Here is a 17,494-nt window from a genome sequence, read left to right as displayed (position 1 = left end):
AAATCAAACTAAAATACCACTCGATTTTATTTCTACAATGATTTAAATGCCTTTATCAAACAAAACAGAATTCCACATGTTATTTAAGTCCCATTTGAATTCTTTAACAGACCCTGCTAGGCAGAATAAGGGATTTAGACGTCAGGAAGACATATGGGACCCTGACAAGCCACTTTTACTTCTCTGAGCGTCAACCATCTCAGGTCAAGAGAGAGAATAATGTCTAACATAGGGGCTTGCTGTGAAAATTAAGTGAAAAACATTTTAAGAGAGAAAAGGAAAGCGGGGCTTAATCAGTAACTATTTTTATTAAAGGGGTGAGTGGAGTTAAAACCACCTACCCTAAGCCAAAAAGTTTTATTGTTCTGGCTCTTTCCTTTCCCTGGGGTAGGACTCCTGGAAAGGTTCGCTTTTGTCCCTTTCGTGGCTAAAATGGGCGAAATAACAGGCTCTCTGCATCAGGTCATTGTAAGGATAGAATGGGTTAAGGGTTAACATATGGAAAGCATTACCAAAACAATAACGTGGGGGGAAAAAAAACCCATAATACTTCACTCTTGATAGAAAAGTCAGGCAGGCAAAAAAAAAAAAAAAAAAAAAATCATTTCTATCTCCTGGCATAAAGAAATTTGGTCTTTGTCTAACATACTTCCAAAATGAATCACACCTCATTTTAATTACTGTGTGGCTGCCTCCTCACTAAACTGGCATGTCCTTAAAGACAGGAACATTGGCTTTGGTCTCTTCAATGGCTAACATATTGTCAGGCATAAAACAGATGCTTGGTCAGTGCTTACTGACTTACAGTGTGCCGTATTTCCCCTTCCTGTTATGTAAGAATATATTCAGAAGTAGAAGAATTACCATTTTCCTTCCGTAATCTTGTTATGAACTTCTTAGGAGGAATCACCCCAACCTTCTTCTTCTGAGTGGCTATGCTATGGAAGAGGTCTGCTAGGCAGGTAAGAAGGTTCTCCTTCTTCCTAGGTTGGCTCTTGTAAGCTAGAACTTTTTCCCGAAACGGACGACAAAAATAAAGTGCTTGAAGAACTGAATTACAGTAGCAGGTATTCCCAAACTAGAATAGAAAAAAAAAAAAAAAATCTTGTTAAATTTGGGGCAACATATTTTCAAGAGATAGAATTTCCATGTGTACAATTAAGAAAACAGAGACAAGACAGGGAATTTATGACCCTCATAAATTAAAAGGTATCTGAGAGTAGAAATAATTATTCTGATTGCAAATTTGCCTTTTTAACATTAAATGGATGCTCCAGGCATTGGTTGCAGGTTAAAATGGAAGGAAAACAGATGCGATAAATTTGGCCTTTATGAAAACAAATTCAAAAAATTATATAGTTTAAACAAAGTAGTTAAGGTTTAGAATTCTGTGTAATTTTTTCTTTTTCAATTCCCACTATTATTATATGTTGGTTGGATACTAACCAACCATTTATATATGATACATTTTAAAACATAGCTCTCAAAAATTCTTTAAAAAAACACAAAAGTAAAGTTTTCTATCCGATTCTTAAGTGCCATTCAAGAAATAAAAACAAAAAGCAAAGTCAAATGAGATCCTGTGAAATATTACATTAAAAACCATCAGCAGGGCACGTGGGTGGCTCAGTCAGTTAACATCTGACTCTCAATCTCGGCCTGGGTCGTGATCTCACGGGTTGGTGGGACTGAGCTCCGCGTCGGGCTCTGCGCTGACAGCACGGAGCCTGCTTAGGATTCTCTCTTTCTCCCTTTCTCTCTGCCCGCTCCCTCTCTCTCAAAATAAATACACTTAAAAAAAAAAAAAAATCATCAGCGTGCCAGCACAACCACCACTGAAATGCTGAGATGCCGGGTCATATCATTCTGGATATATTACAAATGAGCGTCAGGTGCAGAGTTAAATCCTCAACTTCTTACCGGACATGTGATCTGGAATGTGTAACTACAGCTCACTGAACTTCAACTTCCTACTCTTTAATAATGGGGAAAACACTCCTACCTGAAGAGAAACTGATACATAGTTTGACAAACATTTGTTGTCTCCCTTTTCCCTTCCCATTAATAGACACTGGCTCCCAAAGTCAGCTGACAAAACACCCAAAAGCCAGGGAGGACCTTGGGGGGAGGGGGGGTACCTTGAGAGTATAAAAAAGGAAAGAGAGCAAATTCTCACAGCACCATCATGCAGTGAAGTCACACACATACTAACCTAAAAGGCTAGGCAGAGAAGACTTTTAATAATGAGCAAGGTCAAACTCATGTCCTTTGCTTATGCTTAAAACCAGGAAGGATAAATTAAAAGCTAATAAAAATGGTTATTTATAAGGAAAGAAGGAAGAGTGGAGAGAATTCAAAGCACATTTTTAAAAACGTCTGCTTTGCACCCATTTTTTTAAAAAATAAATTAAGAAGTACCCAGAGGAAAAAAAAAAAAAAGAAATTCCTAAAACTGAAAGGAAACAGAGATCAGTGAAAACTAAATGTTTATTAAGTTGGGGGAGAACTACACAAAAAATTACTTCAAGCAATTTTAAAACACAGAATTTTTATCATACATGCCTACGGAAAAAGTCTAAGAATAAAAAGAAAAAAAGGAATCTTAAATGGCATCCAGTAGTCGCATTGTTAGAATTAGTCTATTGACATTGTTATTCTGAAACCCCTACAGATTTCTGAAGGACAAAGCATGCAAAGACTTACATTAATATCCTTAGGAACCAAAATTATTAATGCGAAGGAAAAAAGCTACAGTAATAAAGAGTAAAAGCCTTGTAAACTTAAATTGGAACTGAAGTTATCAATTATAAACTCATGTCTTTCTGTGTGTGTGCGTGTGTTCAATTTCTGTCCACTTCAAGGCCTAGCAGCAGCAGCAAGTTTCCCTGGCACACAGATTATAGTCTTTAAAAACCTTTTACCCGCAAAAAGAAACTAGGATCCCTTGCAGATATGGCTATCTATACAAGGTCTGGGACAGGAAATACACAAATACAGATTAGCCTGGAATATCTTTTTGTGTGGATTCAAGAGCCAACTTTCATCAAAAAGAAATACTGCAATTGACTACATAAAAATTTATGAAAAATGACATTTAAAAAAAAGAGACCTCTCCATGGAAAGTCACAAACTAATACATCAAAGGAAAACATCAAAGTTTTCTCTTGTCTTTCTTGTAAGAACAACATTCCAGAAGGCTCTAAATAGCTGCTGAAAGAAATTCTAGCTTACAGAACAATTCCAGCTAATAAATTCCAAAGAAATGATTGTAAATAATGGACTGGGCAGTGATTATCAGGGGATACTAAAAGCATTAAAGACTGATGGAGAACTTTAAAATGATCTGAACCCTCAGTGCATTCCGGCATCATTAAAAAAGAACCACAAAATTTCTATGTCTCCTGGAGAAATACATAGCAGCTCTTATGAAGTGTTCTTTTGTTTTTTAAACAAAACCACTAGGGGCACCTGGGTGGCTCAGTCGGTTGGGCGGCTGACTTTGGCTCAGGTCATGATCTCACAGCTTGTGAGTTTGAGCCCCGCGTCGGGCTCTGTGCCGACAGCTCGGAGCCCTGGAGCCTGCTTCAGATTCTGGGTCTCCCTCTCGCTCTCTGCCCCTCCCCCACTCATGCTGTTTCTCTCTCAAAAAAAATAAATAAACATTAAAAAAAAAAACAACACTAAATTTATATCTAGCATCTAGACCTAACTATCAATTTACAGATATTCAAACAGAGAAACAAGTTAAACAATACCACAAAAAAGGAACAGAACGTGTGGCCCAATGAGGGTTTTACATTCATATTGTTGGTCAGAGCCAAGAAGTAGTTTCATAAAAACAGATGCTTAAGAGGCTTTCCAAAGAAATACTAAAAGAGGTAGATAACTGGGCAATGCATTGATACTATTGATAAATGTAACCATGGAAACGTTCATAAAGCCTATCCAGGGGCTAAGTACACCTGCAGCAGAACCTACAATATTAAGATTAATGTACCAATTACTCAGTATTCGTCAGTCTAAAGCAATACTAGGATTCATACCATGGTCTAATGACGCTAATGACCAACAAACTATACCTCTGTCAACGGAAGAGAAGATTCCATCTCCATAATTTGGTCATTTTTATTCAAGAATAAGCAACAGAGACTCCAATGACTTCCACAGAGTAGGTAGATTAAAAACAAAAGACAGCATCTCACAGTGTATTAGAAAAACGTACGATAGTAAAACTTGACTGACATAAAAAAGAAGCAAATGGCTTCCAAGCTTAGTAAAGAACCCGAGGGAGTCTGTATTCTGTAGAGAATGCTGGAAGGCAGCCCCTTCCTTGCTCATCTCCTGAATGTAAAGCAATACGTAACTTTATAGTCAGTTATTTGATGTCTTCTCTTATGGTCTTGCACTTATCTTCATCAATTCCAGTAAGGAAAAATGAAAGTGTGAAACTACTACTATTTCTATAGAATAAACAATCACTTTCAATCTTATTCATAACTCTGAAACTTTTCTTTGAATATCCTTGATAGCAGCTTTCATTCAAGTTCCTAAGACCTAAAAATGTATCTTTCAAGTGCATAGCTTTCATGCAAAGATGGTCTGGGATGATTTCCTCCACACTCCTGTTTCTGAATGTTCAATTTCTTTTTAAAAATTTTAGAAAACATTTTTTTAATGTTTGTTTATTTTTGAGAGAAAGAGACAGAGCATGAGCGGGGGGAAGGGCGGGGGGGGGGGGGAGAAGAGAGAAGAGAGAGAAGGAAACACGCAATCCGAAGCAGGCTCCAGACTCCGAGCTGTCAGCACAGAGCCTGACGCGGGGCTCAAACCATGAACCGTGAGATCATGAGCTGAGCCAAAGTTGGATGCTTAACCAACTGAGCCACCCAGGTGCCCCCGAATGTTCAATTCCTAAATAAGACATTGCTATAGGGTTGACACCTACCCTATCTTCTCATCTTATTTTGAAGATCAAAGGTATAATCCGGCTTAAAATCAGGGAAACAAATTTTAAAAGCTGCCACCTCCTCAAGATCTGATCACTGATTTTTCAATTGCTCATTGAACACAATGACCTATGCTTGCTTTCCCTAATGCCTTTTTCTCCTAGTTTTAAAATCAATGCCCCCTCCACAAATATTTATCATATCCCCATCATTAAGATCATTTTGAGCACACATCCCTAATAAACACAAATAAACATTATATATGTGTTACATTCTACACATTAAAATTACTTTTATAAAATATAAAATTTATATACATAAAAACATACATCATATACAGTTGGCCTCTGAACAATGAGGAAGTTAGGGGCGCTGATCCCTCACACGGTCAAAATCTGTGTGTAGGGGCACCTGGGTGGCTCAGTAGGTTAAGTGTCTGACTCTTGACTTCAGCTCAGGTCATAATCTCACAGTTCATGAGATCAAGCCCCATGTCGAGCTCTGCACTGACAGCGCAGGACCTGCTTGGAATTCATTCATTCATTCATTCATAGTCTCTCTGTCTCTCGCTCTCTCTCTCTCCCCGCCCCCCTCCCTTTCTCTCTGCCCCTCCCCTGCTTATATGCACTCTCAAAATAAAAAAATAAACATTAAAAAAAAAATCTGAGTTGGTGTGCCTGGGTGGCTCAGTGGGTTAAGTGTCCAACTTCAGCTCAGGTCATGATCTCACGGTTTGTGGTTTGAGCCCCGCATCAGGCTCTGTGCTGACAGCTCAGAGCCTGGAGTCTGCTTCAGATTCTGTGTCTCCTTCTCTCTACTCCTCCCCTGCTCTTGCTCTCTCTCAAAAAAAAACAAAAAACAAAAACAAAAACAAAAAAAAAAAAACATTAAAAATTTACAGGGCACCTGGGTGGCTCAGTCAGCTAAGCGTCCAACCTTGGCTCAGGTCATGATCTCGCGGTTCATGAGTTCAAGCCCCACATTGGGCTCTGTGCTGACGGCTCAGAGCCTGGAGCCTGCTTCGGATTCTGTGTCTCCCTCTCTCTCTCTGCTCCTCCCCCACGCATACTCCCTCTCTCAAAAATAAACATTAAAAAAATTTTTTTTACAAAAATATCTGAGGGCAACTTTTGACTCTGCAAAAACTTAGACTACTGTTGACTGGAAGCCTTACCAGTAACAATCAATTGACACATATTTTATATGTCGTATGTACTATGTACTGTATTCTTTTACAACAAAGCTAGAGAAAAGAAAATGCTATTAAGGTCATACGGTAGAGAAGAGACATTTACAGTACTGTGTTAAAAAAAAAAAAAGTCCATGTATAGAGGGACCGGGGCAGCTCAAACCCATGTTGTTCAAAGGTCGACTGTATAACAAATGTGACTAAGGCCAAGTAGATATTTTAAATTTTTGTCTGACTTACATTAATTTTGTTTTCACTAAAGATTATCAATGCTTCAGTGAGAGCAATAAAATTGAGTACGCCTTCTGGTAAGCTGTGGCTTATACAATGACTGACAGACTGGGTTTATGCTCAGTATATCCTATGAGCTATCAAAGACTCAGACACACACAGAGAGGTACAAATGGGAAGTTCTTTTATGGCCTTACTTTACTTTCTAAAATAGGATATTAACTTTTTTTTTTTTAAACGTTTATTTATTTTTGAGACAGAGAGAGACAGAGCATGAACGGGGGGAGGGTCAGAGAGAAGGAGACACAGAATCAGAAACAGGCTCCAGGCTCTGAGCTGTCAGCACAGAGCCCTACGCAGGGCTTGAACTCACGGACCATGAGATCCTGACCTGAGCCGAAGTCAGCCGCCTAACCGACTGAGCCACCCAGGCACCTCTGATATTAACTTTTCAATCCTACCACGTCTGTTGGAACTCACCTGAGCGATCACCTGCCTTGCCAGCAGCATGGCATGGTGAGGAAGTCACAAGCCCTGAAACTGAACTGCCTTGGGCTCAAGCTGGGTTCCGCTACCTGACCGAGGGAAATCACTGAGCCATTCCGTTCATCCGTTTCCTCATCTGTGAGTGTGGTTTACAATACAGCCCACACCTCGTAAAACCTTGTAAAGAATTAAATTAGCAACCTGCATGGAGCACTTCCCCAGCACTCTGTCACCGCACTGTTATTTCTGAACAATCTTTTTAAGTCATGTGGCCATTTTGAAAACCTAGGTTAACCGAATGAAATTAAATCATGTAATCTCTTAATCTCTGTTCAAATTATAATAGATTGCAACTGCACAAACGAATAAGAGACAATGATACCATCGACTCGCTCGTGTCGAACTTGAGTGTCACAGGACCACTGCACACACGGATAGAGCCTGGAGCCTGCTTCAGATCCTGTGTCTCCCTCCCTCCTTCCCTCCCTCTCTCTCTCTCTCTGCCCCTCCCCTGCTCACATTCTGTCTCTCAAAAAAGAATAAACGTTAAAAAAAAAATTTTTTTTTTAACGTTTCAAGATGTTTATTAAATGCTCCATTGTCCCATGCTGGAGGCTGGTGATGATGATGCCTATCCTGTGCACGTCCCCTTCTAAAGGAAGGTCCTCTTCCCCAGCACAGTTTAGGTGGCCCTGTTCTGTTCATTTGTTGGCTTTAATTTATTTACTTATTTGAGATAGCGTGAGCAGGGAGGGGCAGAGAGAGAGAGAATCCCAAGCAGACTCCGCACTGTTAGCACGGAGCCTGACGGGGGGTTGAAACCCACCGACAGCGAGATCACGACCTGAGCTGAAACCAAGAGTTGGACGCTTAACCAACGGAGCCAGGTGCTCTAGGTGGCCCTGTTTTTTAACACTATACCCCACATTTCCCTATCCACCACTCTCACTACAGTCAAGTAAACCTAATCTAAAAATGTCCTTCCATATGCTAGTGGACATCCATTCCTTACCCTACACTACCTCACTCTAGTGTCCCACCCTTCCTTATAGGAACAGACTTCTCTACATAAATGCCATAGGGTTGTCAATCACAAACCTTTTTATAGACCCTGCCAACAGGGCCATCCACTTGACCCAATCTCAGCAGAATACTTGGGCCAGAGTTCTTTTGTCAGGTCTAATATGAACATTCTCTGGGATCTCTGATAATGCAACCCTCAAGCAGCCTATGGCCAGCAGGTGGAGAGAAACTAAAGGAGAATAAATCAGTGCAAAAGCAAATAGAACCAAGAGACATTTGCCTAATCAATTTTATGACTTACAAACGGAAAGAAAGTTTCATTTTTATTTGCGTCCTTCACAACGGCCCCTGAATCCAGAATTCCGGCCAATGACTACGGGCAATTCAGGCTTAAAAGCCTCTTGTAAGATGGTCTAGGAACACAGTTGTTATTTTATAACAAAGATTTTAGGGAAAAGCACATTCCACTGCAGCCTCACAAATCGATTTAATGAGGCCACCTGTCTCTTGGCAGTTATTAGAAATTAATATAGAACCATACAATAAAATAATGAAAAAAGACTCTTAAAAATGTAGGCTGCACAAGTAGGAAAGAGCTACTAACTGAAATCACTCCATTTACTAAAATAAGTACTCATTAGCGACAAGATACAAGGGAAAAAGGCAATCCGGTTCATGAGATTAAAACCATTTGTTTTCAAAGGATTTAGCTGGCCCTATAAACAGCTGACATTTAAGCAGGATATTTTACAACAAGAGAAAGCTTCCAAAAGGCTCCCTTGTCTACACAAGACCATCTCTCAACCCTCACACCACACTAGTATTTCTCCTCTCAGACTTCCAATAACATCAGAAATACGAACGCATTCACGAGAGTTAAACCAACGGGAAATCCCCACGCTATGTATTATGCAAATCACAGTGGCAGACATCAGAATTATGAAGAGTAAACTGCCATAAAAGTCATCATTTGTGAAAACAGTCTTCCAAGATAAAAAGATCTGCAACCACAAATAATGGAAAATACGCTGTCATTAACAATGTTGGGATCAACCACCACACTGAATTTTCTGTTAATCCAACTGTGGCTATTTTTCTTCTCCATTAAAAAAAAAAAAAAAGTCTGGGGGAGCCTGGGTGGCTTTGTTGGTTAAGTGTCTGACTTTGGATCTCAGCCCAGGTTTGGACCATCTTAGAGCTCAGGCCCCGTGCTGGGCTCCACACTGGGCCTGGAGACTACGTTTCCAAAAAAAGCCCGATTTTCTACCTGTCCAAATACACGTACTATTTCCCAAAGGCAAGTGCTAGTGAGTAAGTATGCCGCTTGCCAATCACAAAAAGGATCCAATCAGGCAGGTCTAACAGGAACTCTTCTCAGTGTACGCCTTTTCTTAAAAGCTATTACAATGAACCACGGAGGGGCACCTGGGTGGCTCAATCCGTTAAGCATCCAACTCATGGTTTTGGATCAGGTCATGCATGATCTCATGGTTAGTGAGACTGAGCCCCACACCGGGCTCAGAGATTCTTTCTCTCCCCCTCTCTCTGCCCTGCCCCTCCCCTCCCCTCCCCGCGCGCGCGCGTGTGTGTCTCAAAAGAAACATTTTTTAAAAAATGAACCTTGGAGGGGCGCCTGGGTGGCGCAGTCGGTTAAGCGTCCGACTTCAGCCAGGTCACGATCTCACGGTCGTGAGTTCGAGCCCCGCGTCAGGCTCTGGGCTGATGGCTCAGAGCCTGGAGCCTGTTTCCGATTCTGTGTCTCCCTCTCTCTCTGCCCCTCCCCCGTTCATGCTCTGTCTCTCTCTGTCCCAAAAATAAATAAACGTTGAAAAAAAAAAAATTTAAAAAAAAAAAAAAAAATGAACCTTGGAAACTCACACTTAGCTAAGAACAGATTAATAAAAAGAAAATACATCTGTGTCTCATTTTAACAAAATCCAATTGTTAGAAAAGATAAACCACAGAATTTTTTTTTTTTAAACGTTTATTTTTGAGAGAGAGAGCGAGCACGAGCAGGGGAGAGGGAGACACAGAATCCAAAGCAGGCTCCAGGCTCTGAGCTGTCAGCACAGAGCCCGACGCGGGGCTCCGACTCACAAGCTGTGAGATCATGACCCGAGCCGAAGTTGGACGCTTAACCGAATGAGCCACCCAGGCGCCCCACATAATTTCCTAAACCACAGAATTTCTTAAAGCAGCTACATTCCAGTGTTGTTTTCAATAGGAACTACCTGGCAGACAGAGATGGGGGGCGGAGGGGTTAAAATGTTGATCTCTGAATTAACTAAGCTACCCTCCCTTATCCCCCAAAGCTCCACCCTTATTTTTTAGGAACTCCTATAAATAGTGTGATAACTCCATAAATTAAAAAAAGAAAAAGAAAAAAGAAAAAAAGGAGGAGGGGGGAGGGGGGAAAGAAACAACAGTGATATTTTAAGAGCTTAAAAATACAGGGGTGCCTGGGTGGCTCAGTTGGTTAAGCATCCAACCCCACGTTCAGTCTGTGGAGCCTGCTTTGGATTCTTGTCTGTCTGTCTGTCTGTCTCTCTCTCGCTCTGCCCCCTGCTCATCCGCTCATGCCCCCCCCCTCAAAAATAAACAGTATTTTTTTAAAAATAGGACTTCTAGAAAAAGGTTAAGACTACAGAACACAGTTGCAAGGGAGCCTGAAAGTTTAAACCATGGAAAAAGTTAATCACTATACTGGTTCTGCTGCATGTACTCTGACCATCAATTACTTTCTCAATATAATTCAAGGTGTTCATCAATCTTTCAAGGTTGGAGCCCTGGCTGCCTCAGGGGAGCTCAATTCTTTGGTGTACTAACTAGGCACAGAGATCAGAAACTATATTTCCACCCATCAGAAGAGTCTCTGGAGGGGATAAGGACAAAGATTCCCCTAAAATTCTCGTACTAACTTTACTCCCTCCTGCTTCTCTTGGGTTTTACTGAATCTCGGTTAGTCAGCTTCAGGGAAAAGCACCAATACTACCCTCTTAATTTAGATTAATTTAATCTTGATCCACGGGGAGTAATAAAAATAAAACCTTCTAAGAAATCTTTTTTTTTTTTTTTCCTTTAACACAACTGACCCTGGTATTCTGAGAGGTATGTTCAAGTAAAAACATTAACAGCAAGGGGAAAACAGGCCTGTAGAACTCATTTTATAGTAAGATTTTATCTAGGATACTGTTTTCCTTGTTGTGAGGCTATCTGCAAAAAAGGTTACAGTCAGACACAAAATGGAGAGATTGAAATATTTATACTGGAGAAGGTTAAAAGTGAGACAGCCTTCAATATATAAAATACTCTTGTGCTAAAGAAAATGGGTTCTTCTGAGACACTATCGATGAATACAATTTTACTACAATTCAAGACACATATTAGCTTGAGTGTGAACCAAATACGGGTGGCAGCCACAGGGAAGTAATAATGAGAGAGAAGAAACTGGGGTTTGCCCATTCCCAGAAGTTAAATGAGGTTTTTGATCACTAGACAACTCTGTACGCAAGCACAAACACCCTAGATATCGGAAGTAAAGGCCAGACTTTCTTGTTAGACAAGGGAAATTACACACATTCAAATATATTCAATTAACTTCCCCCCACCCCTGACAAAACTCCAACGAAATGACAGTAAAAGAATAAATTAGGAAAAAATAAAGGGGGAAAAAAAAGGAGGGTGAGGGTGGGAAAACACAGGTCCGGTTATAAGCCTTTTATTATTATTATTATTTTAATGCTTATTTCTTGTTTGCTTTGGGAGACAGCGAGCGTTTACAAGCGATCAGGGGAGGGGCAGGGAGAGGGAGACAGAGGATCCGGAACAGGCTCCCTGCTCAGAGCCTGACATGGGGGCTCGATCCCACAAACTGAGATCATGGCCTGAGCTAAAACCAAGAGTCAGATGCTTATCCACCCCGGCGCCCCTGGTTGTAAGTCTTTTAAAAGGACCGTTCAGACCCCTAGGCACTTCGCCTTTCTTTCAATTGTAGGTTTTAGTCCCCACAGAAGCTGAACAGGAGAGTCTGGTTCAAGAGCCCTTAAGGACAGCAGAGGACTGCATGAGGCACCAAACAGAGGACAGGATTCAATAAGACCCTGAACGAAGCCATCCCTAGACACAGACTGAAGAAGTCCCTCAGCACCAGGTCAACAGCCCCAGAGAAAAGGCTCTAGCCACTGAAATGGGGGTGGGGGGCAGTCACCTTGGAGAGAAGCCCTTGGTAGACCAGCTCCACCCTAATACACAGAGCCCAAATCAGCTTCTCAGAATTTCATCTTGATGCAGGAATGAAATTTAAGGAGAGCTTCCATTAGGAAAGAGAGTTTAAAATGGCGGCGGGGGTGGGGGAGTGGGGGAGGGGGTGTCTCAGAAACAATCCAGTAAGGATAAGAAAACCTCAACAACTGTAAATAATATCCTGAGAAAAACCACAGAGAAACAAAATCAAAGAACAAAAGTAACACTCTAAGAAATAAAAGGTGCAATGAACAAGATAAAAAAGGGCGAGTAATAATCCAAAATGTAGAATACAAAGCAGATGATCAAAAATGGGAGAAAACGCAGAAAAAAACAGAGAAATCAGTCTGCATTTCAATATGCAACGAAGGGTATATCAAAAAAGACAGAACAAAGAGATTACACTGATAGGGAGGAAATTATCCAAATGCTAGTATCAGAAATGTTCGAGACTTGAGGAAAACGAAAAATGTCTGAATGAGTTGGTACATAGTCAATGCAACAAAGGGGGGGGAGGGGGAGGAACACGAAGACACATCATGAAATTTCAGAACATTGTGGATAATCATCCACATTCTGAAAGCCTCCTAAAACACTGTTTGGGGGTTGGGGGGAGGGGGCCACACTCAGAAGAGGTGAAAAATCAGAACAGCATCAGCCCTCTTGACATCAACAGACGCCAGAAAGCCACAGAGTAATCCCTTACAAATTCTGAAGGAAGGCTGTGTACCTAGCTTTAGCAAGAACCAAAACGTTTTTAAATACGAGCGCTCAAAGTTCACCTCCCATGCACGCTCCCTAAAGAAGCCACCATAGAACATGTTCCACAAAGCAGGGAAAAATCCAAGGAAGAAGACCAGTTCTAGAAAAGGAGAGCCATGAAGGAATGTCTAGGGTGAGGGAAAAGAAGTCGACAGACTGTTTTTAATAGCATACAGGCACTTTATTTAGAATGTGGGGGTAGATTCCAGAAACAAGAGCCAGTAGATGAATGAGCAGGCTCCTCTGGGGAGGTGGGCACAGTGGGGTGGAGACTCCCTTTGTTACAAGCTTTACACTCTCAAGGGGACTCCCAGCAGGAGAGGAAATGCCCACATCACTTTACCTACACAAGAAATCTACCTTGAACGTCACGGATTGCGTACTAGTACTCAGTGAGTGACACACGTGTGTTCAATGGAACTTACTTTGTCCCCTGTATTATCATCTCTTACCTAGAGTTTAAAACATTCACCACGGATCTACGTAACAGGACAGCATAAACTACCACAATTGTAGAACACAGATTTGTGGCACTTGTTGAGGAGTCAGAAAAAGAGTTAAAACTTCCAAAGAAAGTTCTTCCAAAATTTCAATGATGTATAATAACTAGAATTATCTTCACAAGGACTGGGGATGTATCTTTCTCCTATATTTTGCATTTTTCTATCTATGCTAGTGGAACACTGCCAGAAGTCAGCTGACAAAGAGTCCACAGACACATGGAGGCACTTGCAAAACTTTATTTATTACACCTGTACATTTGGACCACTTCTATTTGGGCATTTAAATAATTCTCAAAGAAACAACAGATCATGTAGCATAGGCCATATGAAATTTCGGTTATGAAAAAATTTGATACAAAATAGGAAAAATCTGGCTAACTCCAATCTAAGACCCTTAAGACTTCGAGCAGTCTTGTTTCCCTTCCATTAAAAAGGGTATTTTAGGGGCACCTGGGTGGCTCAGTTGGTTAAGCGTCCGACTTCAGCTCAGGTCATGATCTCGCGGTTCATGGGTTGAAGCCCTGCGTGGGGCTCTGTGCTGACAGCTCGGAGCCTGGAGCCGGCTTCCGATTCTGTGTCGCCCTCTCTCTCTGCCCCTCCCCTGCTCGTGCTCACTCGCTCGCTCTCTCAAAAATAAATAAACGTTTAAAAAAAAAAAAAAAAAAGAGTATTTTAAAATTCCAAATCAAGTCTCTTGGCTTTAAGCCTACTGATGCAAATGAACAATTTTCCTTTAATAAATTATGAAACACATTCAACACTTTGAAAACGATTTGCAACCATAGTTGTGAAGGCGGAGTACCAACGGATACTTACATTGACTAATCCAAAATAGTGCTCATTGACTGGAAACTGTTCTGGACCAATCTCTTTCTCTAATGCCGAGGCATTGGCGCCCTGTAAAATAAAAATTAAAACAAACGAAACAGCACTCTTAGTATTCGTAGTATTTTCATAACGTTTCGGTTGTACGTGCATCACAGAGACATCCCTTAAAAAACTGTGTTCCCTTTCACCAGGTAACATTACTGAAAGAAAATAAAGGATGATAGTGAAGAGTGAAGGATTTTAATAGTAAGACTAGTTTGCAAGAACTTTCTCAGGAAAGCAAAGCGCGGATCAAGAAGCTGTACTTATAACTTGTGACTTTTTTTCTAGCTAGCGGATTAAAGCCCCTGCTGTACCCGTGCCCTAACGGGGTATAATTCGACAGCCATCTCAGGGAGCCGAAACCAAACACACATGTAGTAGGTGACTTAACAGTTCCTCCAAGTTTGACCTGACGGATCCCCACCCGGGACCCACAGTGACAAGCACGCCACGCGGGGCGGCACGGACGACCGCACAGCCAACAAGCAGCCAGTCTATGAAATGTGACGGCCAGCTCCGGAGCAGAGTCGGAATGATCGGAGCTAGGTTTACATACAAAAGCACGCTTAGTTCTCAAAAACATAACGTTAAACATGAAAAAAAGAAAAACTGAGCTTAACGCATACATAAAGACTAGCACCCGGCCAGCGGGCTTAAGAATGGATGTTAAACGTCCTTGCGTGGGTGCTGAAGAGCACTGGGGCATTGCAACTGGGGGTGAAGGATAAAAAAGGGAAAAACCAACACGAAACCCAACAGAAGAAGGGCCCGGCACAGACCACAATCACGTGTCGTGGTCTCAGGAATACGACCGACTCAACTCCGTCCCTGAAAAAGAGGGGAGGTGGGGGTGCCACTAGGGACCTGTGTACTGGCACACGCCCCTAAATGGACTCCCAACGTAGCCGGAGAGGGAAAAAAGACAGCAACACTGAAAGCATGATACCTCTAGGTATGTGTACTTAAAACTCCCAAGAAAACATCCCCCCAGACAAAACCCATGCGACATCACTCACAAAATGCCGGCGGCCACTCTGCAAAGCTGCAGTAAAACCACACGCACACACTGCCTCCTCCGGGGCACAGACATGAAATTAACACCACCTCGGTGCTCAGAAGACCTTGCCGTTTCCTGACTGAGCTCCATCCCTGGACTTGGGAAGGCCAACCTTTGTTAGACAACACATCCTCAACTTCCTGATTGTAAGCACTGATTAGAGGGACTGGGTGGATTGGTGGTCAGATTCTACCAAAACAACACATTTCCTCTAATGTCCTCCAGCCATCCAGCGCTGGTACATAAACATGACGCTGCCTTCGTTATTTATTTTTTTTAATTTGGGACTCGTTTTAGGCTTTACACAAAACCTTGACGGAATCGCTAGTTTACAAACACCCTTTACTTCCAATTTGGCTATGCCCTGTGTTTTGACATCAAATTCAATGATCACAGCAACTTCGAGATCCACTGAACAAATCTGTCTCGGTGGGAATGCTGCAAGCCCCACCCTCCACCCCTGCCAGCTCAAGTACCATGTCAAAGCTTCCTCACGTATGTTGAAAACTATCAGTAACCCGGATGTTTACCACTTACCATACGAATTCAAAACAATATTCGTTTAAATAAGTATAACCCCTCCCCCACAAAAAAAGAAGAAAGGCTCTATGATCCAAAGTACAACCTCATCACATCTATTTATGTGGACAGTAAAATGTCAGTGCACCTAACTCCGGAAAGCGTTTCTGGCCCGTGGGAAGAACAGGATAACACGTGAACATTCTCTCTCCAATGTAATAGCAATCACATGCCACAGAGCACGTATTCTCACCAGTCCAGATGACCCATTCATCCCCCTACCCGTGACATATCATGCATGCTCTGCTTAGAAATCCCTCTCCCCGTCCGCATCCTCAAGGTAGTTTGGCTACGGATCAACTTACTAGCTTCTTTGTGCCTCAGTTTCCTAACTGTAAAAGGAAAATGTCACCAACTACTCTACAGGGCGGCTACAAATTAACTGAATTGAAACCTTGGTGAAAGCATCCGCAGTGCCTGGCACAGAAGCAGGTGTCCCATAAATGATGGCTGCCTTCTCCCCCTTCCCTTCAAATTCAAGGGGGGAAGAAAAGCTACTCTCATTAGCCAGTAATGATCACAAATATCTGCTCCAAACAATAGCTAAGAAATAGCAAGAGAAAGAAACAAAGGCACAAGAAAAAATGAGATAGCTATCATTAAAAAAAACAACTTTGGCCAACCCCACAAAGCAGTGCAGAGGTATAGTCACTGTACTGTCCAAAAGTCTAACAACAAAGCAAAACCACAATCCAATCGGAGGTCTGGGAGAAAGATGCTAAGTGTGGGAAGGTGGAAACAGCCATAAACCATAGTCATTTAACCTTTCTGGGTTTAAGACGCTTCATTTGCAAGATAAAGGAGTTGGTCTCCACTGATTTTCAAAACCTCCAACTCCTCTACGTTGATCTGTTTGTTGCGTTTCCAAGTAATCCATTACCCAAATCAAGGTTTTCACAGCTAAACATGTTTAGAAAATTAAAAGACAAGGTAATTTCTACAGTCTCTTCTAACTCAACATTCTAACACTACCGATCACTTTTATCAACCCTCCTGAGGACATGTGCTAGATCAACACAAAACTCTAGGAAGTCCAAGCCAACCAATAAATGCCAAGCAACACAATTCAACAGGGAGAGATTACAGTGACAGATGGAGTCAGGGTAGCGGATCCAAATGGAAGGTACAAAGAGACAACGGGATTTACTTTATGACAGTTCTAAATTAAAGCACAGCCTAGTAACATACACCTTACCATGACAAGGACGCTGTATAGCAGATTCTGTGAATGTGCAGGAGATACTCTTATGGCATGAATTCAAGATTTTCTCTGCGGAAATTATCAGAGTACAACTCTACTCTAACTCCATGCCAACTACAAAGGCAAAGAGTAGACGAAGCAATTCAGTTTCTGATGACTGGTTTTCAACACTACAGTTAGACACAGCTGGGGAAAAACAGCCACCAAGCCAAAAGTTTGCTGCGTAATTTTTAGTATCTGTAGAAGAGTTCTCTGTGTCGTCACCCCTTGAAGATTTTGTTGGAAGTTGGCAAACCCTTTTGTGTCAAATAATGGTCAACAAGCACCCCAAGGTTTAAACTGAACCTAGAATAAGTCAATATCCAATAGCAATGGCTCTGAACAATTCTCTATCCCTACGCTTGA

At 41.7% G+C, this 17,494-nt stretch overlaps 1 protein-coding gene across 1 annotated transcript in view; it reads right to left on the bottom strand.

The window, feature by feature from the left end:
- The window catches only part of USP12 (ubiquitin specific peptidase 12), a 105,855-nt gene that overhangs the window by 34,479 nt on the left and 53,882 nt on the right, over nt 1–17,494 (bottom strand). Inside the window, exons 2-3 of the mRNA XM_086714772.1 lie at nt 14,199–14,279; nt 865–1,078 (exon numbers count right to left, since the gene is read on the bottom strand). Coding sequence (XP_086570898.1) covers nt 865–1,078; nt 14,199–14,279 — 295 coding nt within the window. The remainder of the gene's footprint in view (nt 1–864; nt 1,079–14,198; nt 14,280–17,494) is intronic.

Source organism: Puma concolor, chromosome A1, assembly GCF_028749965.1.
Source record: "Puma concolor isolate L17-30 chromosome A1, mPumCon1.1.hap2, whole genome shotgun sequence".
NCBI lineage: Eukaryota > Metazoa > Chordata > Mammalia > Carnivora > Felidae > Puma > Puma concolor.
This window is presented reverse-complemented; position numbering and strand designations above follow the sequence as displayed.